At 39.7% G+C, this 22,292-nt stretch overlaps 1 protein-coding gene across 2 annotated transcripts in view; it reads left to right on the forward strand.

The window, feature by feature from the left end:
- The window catches only part of LOC146661278 (glutamate receptor 1-like), a 111,363-nt gene that overhangs the window by 83,055 nt on the left and 6,016 nt on the right, over nt 1-22,292 (forward strand). For both annotated transcript variants that reach the window (XM_085421382.1, XM_085421383.1), the window contains 4 exons: nt 4,879-5,077; nt 5,188-5,435; nt 13,723-13,837; nt 18,797-18,931. In XM_085421382.1, coding sequence (XP_085277508.1) covers nt 4,879-5,077; nt 5,188-5,435; nt 13,723-13,837; nt 18,797-18,931 — 697 coding nt within the window. The remainder of the gene's footprint in view (nt 1-4,878; nt 5,078-5,187; nt 5,436-13,722; nt 13,838-18,796; nt 18,932-22,292) is intronic.

Raw genomic sequence — 22,292 nt, forward strand, 5'->3', positions numbered from 1 at the left:
CATTTGATGATGGACCACAGGTTCTCAATGGGGTTCAGATCAGGTGAACAAGGTGGCCATGTCATTAGTTTTTCTTCTTTTATACCCTTTCTTGCCAGCCACGCTGTGGAGTACTTGGACGCGTGTGATGGAGCATTGTCCTGCATGGAAATCATGTTTTTCTTGAAGGATGCAGACTTCTTCCTGTACCACTGCTTGAAGAAGGTGTCTTCCAGAAACTGGCAGTAGGACTGGGAGTTGAGCTTGACTCCATCCTCAACCCAAAAAGGCCCCACAAGCTCATCTTTGATGATACCAGCCCAAACCAGTACTCCACCTCCACCTTGCTGGCGTCTGAGTCGGGCTGGAGCTCTCTGCCCTTTACCAATCCAGCCACGGGCCCATCCATCTGGCCCATCAAGACTCACTCTCATTTCATCAGTCCATAAAACCTTAGAAAAACCAGTCTTGAGATATTTCTTGGCCCAGTCTTGACGTTTCAGCTTGTGTGTCTTGTTCAGTGGTGGTCGTCTTTCAGCCTTTCTTACCTTGGCCATGTCTCTGAGTATTGCACACCTTGTGCTTTTGGGCACTCCAGTGATGTTGCAGCTCTGAAATATGGCCAAACTGGTGGCAAGTGGCATCTTGGCAGCTGCACGCTTGACTTTTCTCAGTTCATGGGCAGTTATTTTGCGCCTTGGTTTTTCCACACGCTTCTTGCGACCCTGTTGACTATTTTGCCAAAGGAAAGGACGTTGCCTAATAATTATGCACACCTGATATAGGGTGTTGATGTCATTAGACTACACCCCTTCTCATTACAGAGATGCACATCACCTAATATGCTTAATTGGTAGTAGGCTTTCGAGCCTATACAGCTTGGAGTAAGACAACATGCATGAAGAGGATGATGTGGACAAAATACTCATTTGCCTAATAATTCTGCACTCCCTGTATATGCAGTATTATTTTGAATATTAAGTCTCAGTCTGTGACTATTGGTGAGGGTGGGAATGTAGACTGACCGGTAAATCAACAACTTTGCTTTTACAATCAGCTTGCTCTTTACCACAACAGAAAGGCATCTCTCAGTCTCCCGTTCCTCTCTCCCCTCATTCATGAACAATTTTCTGAGGTGCTTAAACTGATTTGTTCTGAAACTGATCCTTGATCTCGAGTAGACACTGGAGAAGCTAATTCTCATTCCTGCTGCTCTACACTCTGCTCACCTGTGCCAGCGTGAGCTGCAGATCACCACCAGATGACACCAACAGAACCACATCATCTGCAAAAAATAGATAGGTGACTCTAAGGACCCGTCCTCCTGGCTATGACTGTCCCAAAAAATAATGGACAGAATTAATATTAAAGGAAAACCCTGGCACAAACCTAATGATGATGTAGCTCTTAGTACGGTTGCAACAATGGGCCAGGTACTGCTTACTTCTCAAGGAGTAAGCAGGCCTGCGGTCCTGGTCCACATGCCTTTGAACCTTCTGCTTGTGTTGTCAGCATGAGTTAGTTTTTGTCATCTGACCCATGCAAATATCTCCAGGTCTCAGATTGCCACTGATTCACTATTGATGACTCAGCTTATGAACTGAAATGTGTGAACCTCTTCCCTCCTCTTTTTCATGTCTGTTTCATTAAGGTGATGCATGCCAGAGTTACACAGAGAGAGAAAACATCTGACCTGCATTTTTATGCCAGACTGTCATCTGTGATGCAAGTGTTGAAGCTAGAGTATTTGTTTGCATGTCAGCATCTGTTTAACTCTGACAGTCAAGTTATGTTTTACACACAGCTCTTAAATGCTGACTTTTGATCCCAGCTATGAGTCATGAATATGCAGAGACAGATACTATTTGAAAGAAGCTTTATAAATATAAAACACATGGACAGATAAATTAGAACAGGCATTCCATCTGGTGGCACTTATGCTCCAGGGGTTTGTTTCCAATTTTCTAGAGGTACATACTATTGGTTAAAGAAGAAAAAGTTTGTGCAGAGACCGTTTTAACTGTCGTGATTGAGAATGCATAAACATGCATAAACACACTCACCAGCTCGTTAACACAAATGTCTAATCAGCCAGTCACATGAGAGCAACTGGGTGCATTTAGATATGTAGACATGGTCAAAACAGCCTGCTGAAGTTCAAACTGTACAGAATGAGGATGGAAGGTTTTCTAAGTAACTTTGAGGATGGCAGGGTCTCAAACTCAAACTAGGTTCTTGAAAACAGCAAATTCATTTCAGAAGGACCCCAGAGGCAGTAGAGCTCAATTCATGAGAACATGAGAATTGTATCATGGATGTCCAGCCTACAAATCTACTGCAGCTGTGTGATGGTATCATGTCAATATGGACCCAAATCACTGTGGCCAAAAAGCCAAAAGCAGATCAACCGGGTACTAGTATGGGTGTTACATAACACTAGAGAGATAAATAAAATAAACAACAACAAAAAAGACTAAAATGCACTCCCAAATATTGGAAAAATGTCAATATTCAGTAGGTGGATTACTTAAAAGTGACTGGGTCTTTGTAGTAACTACAAGTTTCCTAATCCCAGACTCTATAGTACATTCTGTATATGATTATAATTGCTATTAATTATTATTAATTATTATGCTATTAAATATTTACTGGGAGCTTTCTCATATTTGTTTTATACATGTTTTATCAAAACATCTAGGAGCATGTTCTTCAGTTTTGATGAATTGCATTCTGCAGATGGCTTGTAATGTAGTAATGTAATGTAGCCACCAGGCCCTGGTAAAAACTAGAGAAAATATATGTTTCTGACAAGAAATAGCTACATAAACTCTGTTTTCTATACTTTAATAACTTTAAAAAATGATGGCCATTCTCACCAGAAGCATGTATGGTTTGCAGGAACAATCACATGTAAACAGGCTTTTGTGTACACAGGCTGATGAGAAAGAGTCTGGCTTAATTTTTCTGCTAAATGCATCAGACAAGCATCAACTATCATCCGCTAATGATTGAACTGATCTTTACCTTTGGGATTTGAAAGGTTCAGAATATATTAAAGTGCAATTTATTTTGTGTTTTTAACCTGGTCTGGTTCGGTAAAGGATTGGGACAAGAGCTTTTATGCCATATGGTCTTTTTTTTGTTTAGCTACAACCAATGTTGTTCTCTCTAATGTTTCATGTGTCTGAGCGAACACACAAACTCCCTGAGCGTCCCTTGGACCACTGTGAGCGACAGCAGACGTGTGCACTGTGGTCACGCCAGCATCTAATCCATCCAAGTTACATGGTTCATTAAAATAATCAAATTACAGCATTTATGTTAGACTACTTTTAATTAACTGCTTTAGCCCACTTACAATGACAATTTTAAAAAATCTTGTTCATGACCTGTGTAGCATGTTAACACTATTGGAAGTAAAAATAACTTGAACTCCAATTTTGAAAACACAACTGTAGTGTCTGTAACTATGTCTGGAAAATACAGTAAATAATGACCAATGTTGGGCAATTAATTATATAGTTACTTCTTCAAAAAAGTAACTGAGTTTTGCAAACAAAGTTTTTTGCAGCTGTTTACCTAAAAATACAGCCAAGACGTTTTTTTAAACAAACATTTCAAACTATTTGCAGAACAATCAGCTGTTCTGCATCAAATCTGATGCCACACAAACTATTTGTGCCACTCCAAAAAAATCCAAAAAATAATTTCTGTCCACTATGAGATGAAGGAGAACAACAGCCTGATACCTGCAGGCCTGACAGCAGCAGATGTATCACTGCTGTAACACCTGTAACACTCAGCAGGCGCCTCATTGTTCTGACACACACAACAACACTATTGACTACACTACACACTAACTACACACTAACTACACACTAACTACACAAGATTTGCGCTAAACATCGCAAATCTCTCACATCTCAAAACTCCGCCGTCACTCCTAAAACTTCCCCCTTCCTAAACAACTAAATGCCATGTTGCCATATCATTTTTTGATTGGTCCACATGGTACATTTTTTGACCAATAGGAAAGGCTGGGTTTTTTTTGGTGTTGTCTTTGTTCACATGCTTTCGAGCGTTTTCCTTATAAAACACATTTTATACCGTTTCTTCCAGCAGTAAATATAAACAACGACAGTATTCAGGAAGAAAAACAAACATTGCAGATATTTTATCATAACTCTGGTTTTACGTGGCCGATCAACACAATTTAAAAACTGCTATAAAGTCCACACTTTTTCCATCAGTTGTTCCGTCTGTCCTGCTCACGTCTCCAATGGTTGTACACGTTGTCATTAACGTGGCTTCACTCCACATCAGCCGCTTTGCTCGCTAAAACACCGGCGTCGGCACATAAGGACGCTGTCATAGCCTGTCAATGACGTTGATCAGCTGCGTATATACGAATGTGAATCGCATCATTGGCTGGACTATGGGATAAGGTGGCATCATTCTAATCCTACACGGGAGCAGCCAGTCACTGACTAACACTGCAAAACAGAATTGTTAAAGTTTTTATTTTAATTTCATTTCAGGTTAGATTTTTTTTTTTTTTTTGTGCGCAACGCAGATTTTTTTCTGCGCAGAGACGTGCCAGCAATTGCTATTGATAATGTTATTAGGAGACACCATTTGTGTATCATCTACATAACTGAAATAATTTGTTATAACAGATTTGGAAAACAGAGTGAGGTGGAAGCAGAATCACTTATTATTGCATTTTCTGAAAATTCAATGAATAGTCGGCTTTGTTCCTGGTTCAGTCACAGTGAATATAATTGAAGAAAATGGGAAGGACGCTGAAATATCCCCAGTACACCCCTTTAACCCTGCCTGCTGTGCCTGAAATGGAAAATTTATCTTCCTTGCTCTTCTTCCCCTTCTTGTCTTCTCCAGGTCTCTCTCAGGTCGAATTGTCGGAGGAGTTTGGTGGTTTTTCACCCTCATCATCATCTCTTCCTACACAGCCAACCTGGCAGCCTTCCTCACCGTAGAGAGGATGGTGTCCCCCATAGAGAGTGCAGAGGACCTGGCCAAGCAAACAGAGATTGCCTATGGTACCTTGGATGGAGGCTCCACTAAAGAATTCTTCAGGGTGGGGGCACATTTCTAGAAGTGCAGACGTTGTAGTCAAGGCAGCAGTCTGAGAAGGAATGTTTTTCTACAAGCACAATAACACATAGATATTCTCTGCTCCTCCACCAGCGGTCAAAGATTGCAGTGTTCGAGAAGATGTGGTCGTACATGCGGAGTGCAGACCCATCGGTCTTCGTCAAGAGCACTAGTGAAGGCGTGATACGGGTCAGAAAGTCAAAAGGGAAATATGCTTACCTGCTGGAGTCCTCCATGAATGAGTACATCGAGCAGAGGAAGCCCTGTGACACCATGAAAGTAGGAGGCAACCTGGACTCTAAAGGCTATGGAGTGGCCACGCCTAAAGGATCCCCCCTCAGGTAGACTCTGAATCTCCAGATAGAGGATAGTCTGTGTGGGACTAATGTCGGTGTCTTGTTCTGTCTGCTTTTTTTGTGGGGAAATTAGGTCACTGCATGCAAACGTATCACACTGGGGTGTATTTTTAAAAACATTATATATCATGGTCTCATAATATTGGAATGTAGTAAATACAAATTACAACTATTAAAAACTTTCAGCCAGTCTTTCCAGCGCTCTCTGGTGTGTGGATGCCGGCATGTCTAGTTCCTCTGGGAAAAATAAAAAGGGCAGGAAAGCTGAAGTTTGCATTAAAGTTTTGTTTTATTGCTAAAATAATTTAGTTAGCAGGGCTGCTTTTGTCTGATTGTCACAATAATAGACAATTTTGTCAAAGTCTTATAGAATTATAAGCAAAACCCACTAAGTGTATCAGAGGTGGAAGAACTTGGAAGATGTCCACTAAAGGATCTATTTATAGTTTGCTGACTGGCTATAAGCACAATAGATTTTTCTGTGACAGTTTCTCAGTTTGGAGCTACTTTTAATTAGTTTGTATAAAGTGAGCTACTTATCAAGAGTTCAGCCCTGCTTAGAGGGTCACAAGATTAATCTGAGGGATTGTGAAATGATTAATTGGAGAGTAAAGAACTTTTACCTTCTGCTTGTGTTGTGAATCACTGGATAATTTATCCTCTTTGAACGTCGCATGGCTATTTAAATGAAACAATGCAAGCAGAAGAATAGCTTCTTCATGGAACAACTTTCATATATCTTATGTTATTGTCTTTGGGTCACAAGCTTAAAAGCTTGGGAGCTTCTGCTTCAATCTTCGTAATGTATTAATTTTACAAGCTTGTGATACACATAGTGGGACTGAAATGTCAATGTTTGACTCTGAAGTATGGCTAAGTAGAAGTTTTACAGAAGAGGGAAATAAAAATAAATGGCTATATTGGTGTTATATAATCAGTGGAATTACTTTATAATTTACTCTTAGGAACTGAGACTGAGGAGACTTGGGGACAAAATGACCTCTGCACAGCACAGAGTGCTGTTTCAAACTCATCAACCTGGATGCTGTTTTTGCAGAAACCTGATGACTGGCTGGCATTCACAGAGCAGATCCAGGTGTTTAGACATGAAAATTAAATGTCAAAATTGGTATTCATGATTGGAACATGAAAACTAGTCTAACCCCAGAGAACAGCTTTTTAGACTTTTAGACTTGTTTACTGTCTGTCTGTGTGTGTCTGTGTGTCTGTCTGTCTCTTAATCTGTCTTTTTGTCTGTCTTGTCTCTCTCTTTTTGTTTGTCTTTGTCAGTATCTGTGTTTGTCTGCCTGATGCTGCCCTGTCGGCCTTTTTGCTGTCTGTTGTCATTTGTTATGCCCGTCCGACTGCCTACCTGCCCGTCTTTGCTTCTACATTCACCAGAATCCTGACATCTAAAGTAACATCCTAATGAATCTCATTCTGTGTCTGTCGATCAGTCTTTGAGCTTTGCTGCTGTCAGGTAAAACGCTGCTTTAAGATAAACACTTCGATGAACCTCATTCATGTTTATTTATCAGATATGGCAGTTTGCTGACGATCACTGAAGTAAATAAGGATTATTCTGGAACTGAAGTCTCATATTGAACTATGAACAGTTTAAAGTTTTGCATTTGGTTTGGATTGTCTCTCCCTTACAAACCAGTATTCTTACACTTAAAAGTTTTCCATGACGTCCACTAGAAAGCAAGATCCTTGCATGATGTAAGTCGTATTATTCCTGTAAGACTGTAGAGTTCCCATGCTTGAAAAATAGGCCTGTGTATAAGAGTAGAAAAGTGCTATTAAAGAATTACTCCATTTACTCTTTAGCATCATGCAGGGAGTCACATACATTCTAGTCTCTGACGTTTGTCACCCCCACTAGCATCCGTCCTGCTAAAGGGTGGAATTCCTGTGTATCAAGGGCATTGCTCCCATTACAGTGTGTGAGGCGTATCACTCCTGTTGCAGACCAGTATTTCTGAGCATGAAGAGCCATACTCACATCAGACATGGCTGCTCCTAGAGCTGGCCTTCCTCACTTTCATTACAGACTGTCAGGAGTGTCACTTCCACTGCAAAGCATGATGTAAGGTGTAGCAATCAGGGAGGACATCATCACTCCTGTCAGAGAGTGGTCTTTGTAGGCTTGAGGTTTGTCAGTCCTGCAGATAAGCATAATTCCTGTAGATGAAGAGCATCACATCTATTAGAAATTAGGGCTGTGGTGATTCTTCTGTTCTGGGCAATGGGATTCCCATCCATAAGGAGCATCACTGCCTAATTTTGTGATAGAAATCAAAATATTCCCTCCCCCAGTGATCTGGGTCCCAGATGTGAGGTTTTATCACTCCTGTATTACAGTGAGATTACTGTTGCTAGAGAGCAGAGTCCCAGATGTGTTTTGTGTAATTCCCATAGGAGAGCTGGGTCCCCAGGCACAAGGAGTATCACTGAAAGAGACCCAAGTGACGTGTGCTGTTTGAACTGCAAGATGGTGTCACTACTGTAGGACAGCAGGGCTACAGCTGTGAGGCTGATTGGAGTAAAGAATACATAAATACATAAATAGGAAAACAAGCAATACTCTTGAACAAATGAGCCCAACCTGACATGTAAAATTTTAATGAATTTTTTCCCATATAAATGTTACATTTGATAACAGATGAGTTGCTGGTTTAGAGCCATTTAAGGTGAATTGAAAAACATGGCTTTTGTCCACAGAAGAGGAAAACAAAACAGAAATTGAGCTGAAAAATATAACCTGAGGTGGAGTTGGTGAGTTTTAATTATACCTGACAGCAGCATAAAGTCACGTTCTTCCTTTTTCTTTGTTTCATACATGAATGAACTCAGTCCATGTTTTTATCAGATGTTCAGTGAAAGAACCTCTTGTTCTCATTCTCTCTGCTTCATGTCAGCAATTTACGGCCAACCCAGAGTCAGAGAAAGGCAGACGAACTAGAAGAACAAAGACTGCACCATGTGGAATGTGATATTTTTTTCCCTTTGAGTTTTGAATCTATTTAATCCCTGAAAATAATCTGTGTGTATGATCCGACTCAATCAATCGATGGATCAATAAGTCACTTTGAAATGCAGCTTTCATAGAGAAGGTGGTATGTATTTACCTCTGCTCCCTGCTGTAGATGCAGGAAGCACCAAATCAACATTTTTTTTAAAAAAATATAAAGGGTTGAGTTTTTGTCATCAGTTGCTTAGCAACACAGTTGTGTTAAACCCATTGAATGCTGAGCATATTGTATAATCAACTTTACACATCAAAAAGATGAGCTCTTGAGTTCTCTGTGAGCAGTCTCTCTCTCTCTCTCTGGGTTGACCGGCTCTTAGTACGAACAGATGACAATAAAAAAATCATCAGTCGACTTCATTCAATCTGCTTTCTGCTCATCATCCTTCTGCTGTTTCCCAGCCACTGTTTCTGAGCCTTAACCATGACTGTGTTTCTGCAAGATTTGTTCCAAATGACATTCTCACAGTTTTCACAGAATCTGGTTGATAGGATTCAAACAAATGGTAGTTTTTTGTGCCAAAATGGTGATTTTCTACAATAAAGTGCCACGGGGATGATGGGTTTTTGTAGGCTGACTTGGAAGTGAGCGTCACCCTGATTCCTTTGCTAAAAAGCAAAACAGATTTTGATTTTTGAGTTAGACTATTAAATAAGCTCTGTGGGAAATAAAAGTTTTGGATACTTACACATTTTGGTGGGCATAATGAGGTCCATAGGCTTCAAAGACTTAAAGTAAAACCTTCAAAATTTATGAAATGAATATTTACTTATGTACTTGATGTTATAGAACAAAACATAAAAATCTCTGAAGTTCATATCAACCACAGTCCCATTTAAAAATCCTGCTGACTGCGACAAGGGAATTGGAAGTGCACAAATACTAACTCATTTCTGGATTGTAGGACTGGCTTCTTTGATATCCCAACTGAGATAATCCTGAACAATTAGGAATACCACCAATCTGACCAAACATAGCTGTGTGTAGACATGAAATGTAATTTAGCAGGAATCTTCTCAGTGTGAACTCAAGCATCACTTCTGTGAACAGTTACGCTGGGTTCAGACTTTTTGATTTTGTTCTGACCACATCAGAATAAAAGATAAACTTTGTTCTGGCCACTGGGAATGATGAGACCATACCAAATAGAGAGGTTAAAACCTCGAAAAAATACATACATTTTCCTGAAAACATTTGAGGGGAGGAGTAAATATGTATTCATTTAGATAGTCCACAGCTAGTTTTCAGCTTTGCACAGCTAGCTCCACAAGTCATTAATTAGCAGAATGGGTAGCTCCTGTGGACACACACCATTACTCAAGACATACAGCTATCAGCACTTCCTTCCATTATGCACGCCTTGAAAGTAAGGTAGCATTCATGATCCGGAAACAATGTTTAGTCTGTTTCAGTCATGAAAAGCAACGATTTTTCAAAATAAAAAACGAATATTCTCTAGTCTGAACCCAGCGTAAGTGATTCTCCTGATATGTCAAATTTGTAAAATTACTATTTTCAGCATCTGATTCACAAACATTTTTAATCTGAATTTAATCTGAGTTTTTTCACACTGAATTTATACAGATCTTTTTTTAAATTAAATTATGCACTTTAGAACAAAACTCTTCTGCTGCTTTCACACTCATCACATCATCTGTTATTGACATTTCAAACTGAATTACTGCTGCTCATTGATCATTTTATTGATTTACCATGTACCGTTCAACATCATCTGCTGCCTTCTGCCACACTATAGTTTTGATCATTTATGGTATGTAAAGGGGAACAACAAGGACATGTACAATGTCACAAAATTTATATTTAAAAGACATTTACCCTTTAATTTGAACTGATTTACACCTGAATACTTGACTGGTGTTCCGCCTTTATTTATCAGGTACTGACTAGAAGTAAATGCAAGTGGCGCTTTGCTGCACAGTAGTAAAATGGAATCATTTTCTGTTTTTTCGACCCAGACAATATTAAAGTGCAGTTTACCTTTCCTTTGGTTTTGAGAAACTTGTCATTCTGCTACAACTAATGGCTGAGTTTAACACAATCCACTGAAGCAATTGTTGAATGAGTGAATCAAGCCAGCCATTTACAAGTCAGAGCCAAGAATGAGCTATAGACAATGCAAATTAAACCGAGAAGCTGATGCCATATTGGCATCGGCGTGGTGCCATTGTTTCATAAAATAATGAATGCAGTGATTAGCCTTGTTTTGGAGGATTGGGATCCAACCAGTGAGACCATTGTCAACATATGCTACCACTGAAAAGATGCTCACAAACAGGAATTTTTACCAGTTTTACTTATAATTAGAGACAGAAATTAAAGTGTTTGTCAAACATTTACTATTGATTGTTATTTACTTTAAAAGTCTAAATGATTCTTGTATTATAGACCACCGCACTGATATTCCATTCAGTATTGCATACTTATTTATGACATTTAATTCAATTCAGTTTTATTTATACAGCACCAAATCACAACTACAGTGCCCTCAAGGCGCTTTGTAATAATAATAATAATAATAATAATGGATTGCATTTATATAGCGCTTTTCAAGGAACCCAAAGCACTTTTACAATTCCACTATTCATTCACTCTCACATTCACACACTGGTGGAGGCAGCTACAGTTGTAGCCACAGCTGCCCTTTATATTGTAAGATGGACCCTACAATAATACATACAGAGAAAAACCTAACAATCATATGACCCCCTATGAGCGAGCACTTTGGCGACAGTGGGAAGGAAAAACTCCCTTTTAACAGGAAGAAACCTCCAGCAGAACCAGGCTCAGGGAGGGGCGGGGCCATCTACTGTGACCGGTTGTGGTGAGAGAAGGAAAACAGGATAAAAACATGCTGTGGAAGAGAGACAGAGGTTATTAACTAATTACATTTAAATGGGCATCACACCTTTAATTGAGTTTGACAACGGTGTTTCTCCATTTAAAGACCACAGTGTTCGGAGATTCAAAAGAGACTGCATGAGTCCTGTAAAGTAGACAGACAGACAGTCACTAGTGTGCATTACCTGAAGATTTTCCCAGTTCAGAAAATTTGATTTAAAAAAAATGATGGCATTTTTCTCTAACTGTAAGTATTTGGTCTACTTGCATTGTAATGTTCACAATGCAGGAGGAAGATGCAGGAAAACAGCATGTTACAAGGTCTGGGCTGAATAGCAGTGAATCTGTTGTTTTTATGTACCATTCATTAATAATATCATGCCTGTCATAGGTACACATGTGTATTAATGTTGCTATCTTCACTGTGGCAGTCGTCTGTTCATTAACACCAGGTTCCCTTTTATCCCTTATTGTTACTATCATCCCCGTAGAAACCCTGTTAACTTGGCAGTGTTAAAACTGAACGAGCAGGGCCTGTTGGACAAATTGAAAAACAGATGGTGGTATGACAAGGGAGAGTGCGGCACCGGGGGAGGGGACTCCAAGGTCAGATCACCGTAACCCCAACGGGTAACGACAGGCAATGGCACACCAGGGTAACCGGCAATAACCCAGAATTCGCTACCTAACTAAAACACTCCGGATGGCACCAATGAAATGCTACAGGAACCTTCTATTTGGTGTCTTTCTCAGAAAATTATTACAGATAAGTAGGAGGTGATAGAGCCATCAAAACTGTGACCTTCTTTGTCAAAGACATTTTTGAATTCTTACTTTCTGATCGATGGGGTATTTTACAAAAGAAAATCTTTCAGTACTAAAAGACTAACATCCACCTTACTTTCAGTACTTTTTAGTACTTTTAGTCGTGTAGAAGGAAGATGGTGATTTTCTCCAGGTTTACACAGTGACAGAAAGGTTTTCGACCCTGGACTTGAACAAAAGAAGTGACTTGGGCAACCAGAGACTGGACCAGTGACCAGCCTTGAGAAACAATGAACCCAGCCACTTTATAGGTGAATGGGGCTTTAGAACCCTTTGGGAAACTCAGGTTGTCTACCTGCATTTATACCAGAGGAACCAGCAAAACTTGATTTACATATTTAAAGTCTAGGAGTTGATTGCTTAAATACTGTAGTCTTTCATAGTACTATAGGACATTTATCTGTAAATTTATTTACAAAAGTAAAAGATTGGTGAAATACGTCCCAACCGTCTGTCTTAGGTGTTTCAAGTCTAATATGGATAAGAACAATATTTCAGAGATAGGTAGGTGGACTGTTTTACCTATATAAATATACAGCCTGACACTAAAACCAACTTTTGTGGTTCTACCTCTGGTTGCTGTGACATGTCATATGGGCAGAAGGTTGTCTGTGGCGTCAGGCAGTATATAATTAGAGTACTCAAAAGTTGCAAGGTGCGACTTCCCCAGATTCAACATGTTTATATGCCTGGTTTAGATGCTGGATTGAGTTGGGATCTAGACTTGCCTAGACAATGTCTGTCTGGGTTTCTTAAGGCTTTCTAGAGTTGTTTTTGTAGTGTGGCAGTACAGGTTGTCGGGCTGATGAAAGCAGAGGAAAGCCATTCTAGGACCCGGGGTTTCCTGGAACAACACTGAATTGTAAGACAATAAATGCCTTTTAGTGACCAAAGGTTCAAAGGTTGTGGCTGATTGGTTCAGCATACAAATCTAGTCTGTTCATGGAGTTGAAGAAAATAAATCCTGGCTAACTAGCAATGAATTGATAAGTACTAAACCTACTTAATAAAATACCCCTTCAGTCAGTTTTGTCAGTTCAATTTTATTCCAGAAAAAGTTAGCTGTTCAGCCTTCCTTGCCTAGAGACTACAGTTTATAGTATGCAGTCTGTTTTTTTAGACAGCTTATGACGCATTCTTTCTCAGAAAACCCAAAGTTCCCGGAGTGTTTTCAGCCCTTGCCGGTTACCCAAAGTGATATAGTAATACACATCTCGCACGTAGGGAGTCAGGCTAAACCAAGCTAGATGGAGTATTAATGCATATCACTTTGATGCTGACATTTTCCAGAGTTTTCCGTGTGATTGTGCCTGTTTTTGTTTGTTTGTTTGTTTTTCTTTCTGCTGTTTTTGAGGTGTTTTCTGTAGTGTTCCACAGCTACTGTACTGCTAAAGTCACTTTTGCTAAAAACGTTGCTGCCACCACCACTGCTACTGCTGTAGCTATCGCAGCCCTGTTGCTGTGCAGCTGAACAATAACATAAGATAACATGGAGGTGCATAATGTTATTTATGTTATTTCCAATTCCCCTCCCTTCCTCTTATGGTTCTTTGAAGAATCCCAGTAAACCTAGCAGTACTGAAGCTCAATGAACAAGCCGTCTTAGACAAGTTGAAAAACAGGTGGTGGTATGACAAGGGGGAGTGTGGACACAAGGACTCCGGCAGAAAGGTCAGTTCTTGAGGCCTGGTCCCAAGGTCATGTGTTGGTTAACCCCCTACACCACCCCACCCAATCCCCTCCCCCTTCCCTTATTAGTTTCTGAAACTCCAGCAGCTACACTGTAAAAACAAAAAAGTTGAGCTAATTCATATTTTTGATCCTTTATTCCACATTTTTATTGACTGGTATGCTTTGAGCTAAAAGTTACCTGGAAGAAAGTGTTTTTATAAGTGAAGGCACCGCTAATAGTCTGCAGCTAAATAGAAAGCAAATGTTTGTTTATTGTCCTGCATTAAAATGTATTTTTTAGTTTTAAAGTCAGTTTAAATTCAAAATATGAATCCTGTAAAAATTCTGTTTACATTTAGGGAGATAAACAGATATCAGTAAGACAAAACCAATAACAGAGCATGTTACTACTTTCTGGGGACCAACACTGTCCCTTGGCCTTGAGCAGTAATATAGCATGACCTTTACACTTTATACATACTACATCACAGTGACTGAATTCGTTTAGGTAACCTGGGGTGAGGATCCTGCATGAGGAAGAAAATACATTTTTAAAATGAAAGTTCTTAAACATCTCTTAACCTGTAGATAACTTCTTCAAAACTCAAATAGATACCAGCAGATGAATGTGAACAATCAGCAGCAAGCTTTCTCGTGCCTGATTGTACTTGTTTGTGGTTAGAATAATGCAGCTAAAACATCTTTGTGAAGAGCAAAAAAGAAAAGCACCTGTCAAAACGAACTCTTAAAACCTTTGCTAGCATTTGACAATAATTTAACCTTTTAAGTCTCGTTTACATTGGTACCGACTTGGATCAACTCGCCACGACTCGACTCAGATCGACTGGTTTTCCATTACGATCCAGTACTACTTGATGTGTGTGGTTGTCACCATAGCAATGCATCCACGTGTCCCATTATGTAATTAATGTGCGACATGAGCACTACAACAAAGGTGTATGTTAAGGCAAAAATATACCTGCTGTGCTGTGCCTCTTCGTCAGACTCGGGGACCACAGGGTTGTTTCTTGTAGCCATTTCATTCGTTGCCAGCTCTTATAAATGGGGGCTTTGATTTTCCTGAACAAGACACTCTCATAAGTCACTGAGTGACACTACTGACCAGCCAATTGGTGGAATACAGTCTAACAAAGTCACATTTTAGTACCTCCTTGGATCCCTTGGAACCCTGGCCAAGCAGGGTTCCAAGGGATCCTGGTACCAGGTACTCTCACTATGACCTAATGGAAAACCCTGAAAACCATGGCGAACTGTGATGACTCGATCCGAGTAGGTCCTAATGGAAAGGTTACTGTATTAGATCTTCCAATAAAACTACACTTGTAAACAATGACCAGTGGACACAACAGGAAACGTGTTTTCAGTAGAGTAAATGTTTTAGTGAGATTTAAGGTGCTCATTGGGTATATTTTGTTACCCCTTCACAAAGACTGTTTGTCTCAAGTCCTTAAAGTAAGGCCTCAGTAATACAGGCCAAGGGACCTGCCCTGGAAAACCTTGTTTGACAGCGAAAAATATGTATTTTCCAATGATTTGGCAAGTAGTGCTGTAGTTTGCTAACTGTTCCTGGGTGAAATCATTCACAAAGATGGTGCTGCCAACAAAAGTTGTGCCAACACATTTCAAAAGGCACATATTTCACACTGAACAGAAACAGCTTCTGTTTGTTTCCCAACAAATTCATACAATCTATGTGTGATTACAGCAACCTGCAAGTGGCTAAAGCATTTGCAACAAAGTTTTTGGCGCATCACTGTAGACCTATTTGAAACCAAACCAGTGACTGCCAGCAACTACTCACCAACTGGTTGAGGAATAATGGTATGTCCTGTGACTGAAGCCTCAGAAGGTTAAACATGAACGGTCTCTTCTCACCTATAAGTATGAAAGCAGGTCGCAAAGTGACAAACTTTTCATTCAAGGTCATAAAGTCATTTTTTAATTGATTATTTTTTTTGGTTTATTGAGGATTTTTGTTTTTGCTTTTACAGTGTATCACTGCTACTCAGTTGACCATTCTGAAGAACTGAAAGATAAACATATTAAAACATGAAAACATTTTAATATCCTGATGGCATGTGTAAACCCCACAACTCCAATTTGTACTCCTGACTTAAACTGAGAGGCCGCTGAAATGTGCTGAGTATTTTTTATGAACTTCTTTCCTACCAAACGTGATTCAAGCTCGAAGACAAATTTATGCAAATTGGGAGGCAAACGAGCGGGGCTTCAGCCATTTCTGACAAAGCAGACATTTTTTGGAGATAAGGGGTTTTCATGAGTCCAGATCAGTGGAAATCCATCAGATTTCTTCAGAGGCTTTTCTCTGCTCAGCCTTCCTTCTGTTCTCCAGAATATTTGGTGGTCAGCACAGTTCAATGGAAGCAGCCGCAGACAGACAGACGAGTGACTCTGCTGAAAAATGTGACCTTTTACATCACTTTTAATCGCACATCCAACTGCCTTTGGGTGCCACTTTTACATGTGTATTTTTAGTCTCTGCTCGTGGCTGTACAGTGTCACAGAGTTTTGAAAAAGACACTTTGTCTGCTAAAAAAGAAAGAAGAAGCCGTCAAACAGACATAATCAGGCCCGGAAGATAAGCTCCAGATTAAAGCAGGTTTGCGTTCCCTTCACACAGGTCAGATGTAAAATGTCAGATTTTTATAAATGCAGATATATTTGCCTGTTTCTTCCTCTCTCGCTCTTTGAGTCTCTCTCTCTCTCTCTCTCTCTCTCTCTCTCTCTCTCTCTGTTTATGGCTGCTGACCAACTTTGATTAAATTGAAGCAAATGACCACAGCTTTGCCCCCACCCATCCTCCCTCCTCCCCTTTCCTTCCCACACACAAATGCTGATGTTTTTGTCTCCAATCTGTCATGTACCTCCTGCTTCTTCTGAACTCGCTGAGTAACAGACCGTGACTAACAAATGGTGGAAAAACGTTCATCAATCTGTTGAGAAAAGACACTTTTAATGTCAGACTGAAAGTGCAGCACTGAGAGTCATGCCGATGATTGGTGTATTTCCACCTTCCCTTTGGATTAGTTTAGTGTAGAGAGAACTTTCCATAACAAAAATATACAGAGATGATAAGATGTGTCCACTAATAGAGATTCATTTACTAAAATTGATCTTTGTCATCTCTTTATTGAAGCCATTCATATCAGAGGCTGTATTCAGAAGGCTTTCGCATTATGTAAAAAAAACCAAAATGCCCTCAAGTTTTCAAAATGTTTAATGTGACATGATTAATTCTGGAGTTTATCTACATTTTGTTTACACGTTGTCAGTAATGGCAGTGATCATGCTTCACAGCTCACTGAGCTCAGCTGCTGAGTTTTTTCAGTAACATATTATACTACTATACTTTAACACCACTACATAGGACAACTGATTATGTACAAGTCTCACGGACAAAGAAAAGTCCCTATAAAGGCTGTTGATCTTATTGATGCAGTCTGTAAAACACTTGTAAATACAAGGGTGATGGCAGGGACAACTTTAAAAATGACCCGTGACTGTTTATTCCCAGAAACAATTCTTAAAAGAAAATTTAACCTACCTGGTATCTAATCAGTGTATTTGGTTAAAAGATCTCTGTTAACAAGCTGATTTCTACTATCATTCACATGATCTCTTAGCTAACTGGTTAACAACTATAAAGCATCAATGAACTATACTATTGCATCAGATGTTACACACAAATTCAGATGACTTTGTTTTTAAGAAGTCTGACTTTTTTAGTGTCTTTTGGTGGGATTTCCCAGAAGCTGATTGGTTGAGGTTAACATGACAGTGTGGAGAGGAAATCCCACTGATAGGCTCACACCACTTCCTACTGTTGAAGGGAGGCCCCGCCCACTATTTCCTCCTTTCTTTTTTTCTAACAGGCTGCATGCTATTGGATGAAAAAGCTAAGTCACACCCACCAAAAACCAAGCGATGCATGTGAGGAAAGAACGTGCAAAATTCAAGAGCTCGCCAACTGAGTCTGTTTTTTAAAAGATTGTGATATAAAGCTATTTTTCATAAATGACACATTTCTATGACCGTGAAGACCAGCACAGATATAATGAACCTCTGAATTGAAGTATAAGACCTTTTTGTTAAGAATTTCAAGATAATTTTTTTTCCTCATTTTGTTTGCATTTTCGTGCATGAAGCTGCATGTGACCGATCAATAGATGTGGAGGTTCAAAGGCTATGATTGAGGCAACAGAGGGTCATTCTTTTCATGAGGAGATGAACATTAGCAGGGTCTTTGCCCTGTTCAGTAGGGTCAGATACATTTGGACTTTTAAATACATTTATATATCAGATAATATTGGGCTAAAGACTAGATGGTTGAATTGGACTCTTGGAGTGACAAACTCTCATTTTAATTAGTTTTAATGTTTGTTATTTGTTAACATTTGTTAGCATTTATTAACTATTTTAACTGTTTCCTTATTGTGATTAGCTGGGAAAAAGTGATGATTTTTTACAAAGAGGAGTTTGTTCATATCTCAAAATAGACTCTGATGTACAAAAACATCAAAGCACAATTAAAACTTACTTTCCTGGCAGGTGTCACCGATTAGGTTTTATGTTTTGAATGGAAACTACAAACTTATCAGTTAGGCAGTAAATTTCAAATTTCAAATTTGAGTGGATGTCGCCCAAAAGTAATTTCATATTAAATTCCATAATTCAGGGGATCTCAGACATTCTCTGAGGGGATTTATATTTCCATTTGTCAGAATATCACAGCCTTTGAACGCTGCATAATGGTCTTCCTAGTTAGAAACTTGTATTTAGCTTTGGGATTTTAGACCATTTTAAACTTTCTAAAAATAATTTTGTCCTTTTGCTTACAGTTGGATTCAAACCATAGTGATGTCATGCCTCTGTGCACCATGATTCGGTGTCTCTAACCTCACTTCTCTGTGCTGATAGGACAAAACTAGCGCGCTCAGTCTGAGCAATGTAGCTGGAGTTTTCTACATCCTGATTGGTGGGCTGGGCCTGGCCATGCTGGTGGCTCTGGTCGAGTTCTGCTACAAGTCTCGGATTGAGTCAAGAAGGATGAAGGTGAGATCAGAGAAATGGTAAAATTGTAAAAACAAGTCTGCGATTTTTGCTTTTAAACGCTGAGCCTGAAATGTTTTAGCTGGATATTTCACATATCTGATGTTGCAGTAATTTTTTTAGCTTCTTTTGATCCAAATGAAGCACAAATGTCTATTACATAGCTGTCAGAAGTTGGGCTGTCCTGGCCAGCGTGAACATACAATATATTGCCAAAAGTATCAATCTGCAGTGCTCGTCTGCCTTCACTCACATATGAACTTTAGTGACATCCCACTTTTATTCATATGCTTAAAACTTTGCAGCTATAGAAGGCTTTCCAGAAAGTTTAGGAGTGTCTTTATGGAAATTTCTGATCATTCTCTAGTAGCACATTTGCCAGGTCAGGCACGGATGTTGGATGAGAAGGTCTGGCTCACAGTCTCTGCTCTAATTCAGTCCAAAGGTGTTCTGTCAGGTTGAGGTCAGGACTCTGTGCAGGCCAGTCAAGATTAACCACACCAAACTCACTCGTCCATGTCTTTACAGACCTCGTTTCTTGCACTTGTGCACTGATTTGTTAACAGTTACAGAGGTAGATGATCTGGAGGAGAGGTTGTTCTCCTCCAGATCATTTCTGAGCTTCAGCTTGAAATTTCTCTGTTGAATACAATCTGGTGGTTTAAACAGCTGCTGGTGATGTGATCTAAATGAGTAGCATGGTACATGAAACAAGTGTGATTAGCACTTGGGAGCAAACACATGTTGGAATTTTGCAGCCAGGATGGTGATGTGTACTCATTTACTTGTTTGTGTGCATCAGTCAGGACTCTCGCAGGAGCATTTTGGAAGAGCCCGAGTCCACATAAAAATGCAGTAATTCATTCTGAGCATGATGAAAGCACGGATAACCTTCTCAAGGTTGTTTTTTGAAACAAAGCTGGCTCTGGCAACAGATTTGATTTGCAAATTTAAGTTAGGAAGAATAAAAAAATAACATAAAAGTTCTCACAGAAGCAACACCAACAACCAGAGATAGAGAGGAATATTAGTGAATGAAGGTGATGGAGACAGATGGGTAATATATGCTGAAGAACATACGTAAGGGCGAACTGAGTAGGTATATCTGAATATTATCAGTGCACGGCTCATGTGTCTATATGGATCCGAGGGACAGAAAAAAGAATAGAACTCCAGTCAGGCCACCACAAATCAAAGGTGGTACTTAACAGGAAGAAAAGAGTATTTTAGCCATATATTTAGGGGAGTGCAACAGATTCAGGTTTGCTTTAGTCAAGTTTAGTTTCCACTGTTTCAGTTTGGTGTAGTACTTACTGGTTTCTGTGGTAGTTCAGTTTTCTGTCTATAGGCTTAATTATGATGGCTTCAGAATTTCTGAATAGATTTAAAAGATTTTAGAACTTTCAGTCATGAAAACATCCCAGTCTCAAATTTACAGACATTTCCCGTTTATTTTGTACTAGTTTTTTTTTTGTAGTAGTAGTACAGCATCTCTGTAGGTGATATATAACCTTCGTTCCAGCTAAGTGGGTGTTTTAAGCCTGGTCAAATAGATAAACATAATTTTAGTGCATGTTTCTTTTACACCAGAGAACTCAAAGTTCGTTCATTCATGGGTGCAGTTTTATTTTTAATCATGTGCATGAGCTGCTGCCCTTTTCTGCATGGAGCCACAGGGCAGGAGCAAAAACACTTCTGCCATTTCAAAGTACATCAACTGAACTCTGCTCATCTGCCACTCGGGTCTCGAGCTCCTCTTTATCGCCGGCGTCCGTATGTGATGAAACCGCGGTCGCCTCATTACTGACTGTGCTGGTTAATACTGAGACTTTGATGGGCTGCTCAGAAGGAACAAACAAGTCATTAGAGTCGTTTTTCCACAGCAGAGGCACCAGTGTGTCAGGTCTCCTCTCTGCTGGACTTTGCATTCACTTCACATTTCTGTCTGAGCACAAAGGGAGGACTTAAAAAACTCTGCAGTGGTGACACAACATGTGGCCAAGATTTCATCAGTAAGAGCAGATGGGGGCACATACGGAGCAGGGCTACACAACGGTTACCTGCTGCAGAGGAATGTGAAGGAGCACGACAGCACACACGGGACTGATAATCAATAAAGGAATATCCATGATGCATTCTCTTCTGATACATTGTTGAAACTAGGCTGTTAATATTGCATCATAGTCTCCCGTAACAGAGAAGCAAGGGTTTTTAACTTCACTAAACGTTTGGATTGTGAAGCTGTTCTGGTCTTTGCAGCTGTAGCTTTTCTTTTTATTTAAGGTTGGTTGCATGTGTCTTTGTGCTCCAACATAACTTCGGTGCCAAGTTGCGATTAGATTGACCATCGTCTAAGGCACCAGCACTTTCTTACCCCAGCCCATAATATAATGGCTTTTTCTTAGATGCGAGACGTTCTTTGTCATTGTGGCATTAGCTGATACTGAGAGATAATGGTCCCATATTAGAGGTCTAGATAGTCTGTGTCCTATTTTCCTTTAGTTTTCACTTGTTGGTTATTTCTAAGAACTCAAACTTCTTGGTCAGGTTTATGTGCTCAAAAGTAACTGGTTAAGTTTAAACACTAAAACATTCGGGATTAGGTTTAGAAGCTGAAAAGAACTTTGTTAGACTGAAGCACTAACAAGTACTTGATGGACTTGAGGAAGAGCTTGTGGTTTGGGTTTAAGAAGCATCCTGCACTTGGGGGTATACGTGACAAAGATCAGGACTAGTTAGGTCTAGTCAAAGGACCCAAATGGTTTATTTATTTATATTTCATATAATAATGGTTAAATTTAGGTGCTGTGAAGTAGTCCTAGTTTTCAGGTTTCTGAAAACTGCAGTTAGGTTTACGAGAAGATTGTGGCTTGGGCTACACAGCTCACAACAATAACCCATACACTAACTAATGATGGGATTTGAGGACAGACCCCTCGCGCTGATCTCATAACCTACTGTGTCAAGGCACAGAAACTAAAGGACACCCTGTGCTCAACAGAGACACGACAGCGACAAAACTGCATTAAGTAATACCCGAGGGATGAGAACGCGCTAGAAGCAGAGATACTGATCGTGTTAAACCCATACATGACAAATATCTGCCATGTGTTGGGATGTTCATTCAAGAAAAGAAATGCATTACACGTTACTTGTCATTTGTGTCCTGGACAAAGTAAGTTGTTGCATTACTTTTGCATTAAGTGGCGTGAGATGCTTTGTGGCTTAATTGCATATGATCAGTATAAACCTTATGCTCCATGCTCACATTCTGACACAACTTCCTGTCCTAATGAGGCTGCAGATCATTAAAGTTCTTTGTTCTTCATTAGTAACATCTGTGCAAACCTTGATACTAATTTGT

The sequence above is a fragment of the Rhamphochromis longiceps genome, linkage group LG10 (assembly GCF_057381845.1).
Source record: "Rhamphochromis longiceps isolate RC_006_pf linkage group LG10, R_longiceps_female_GT1.1, whole genome shotgun sequence".
In the NCBI taxonomy this organism is placed as follows: Eukaryota; Metazoa; Chordata; class Actinopteri; order Cichliformes; family Cichlidae; genus Rhamphochromis; species Rhamphochromis longiceps.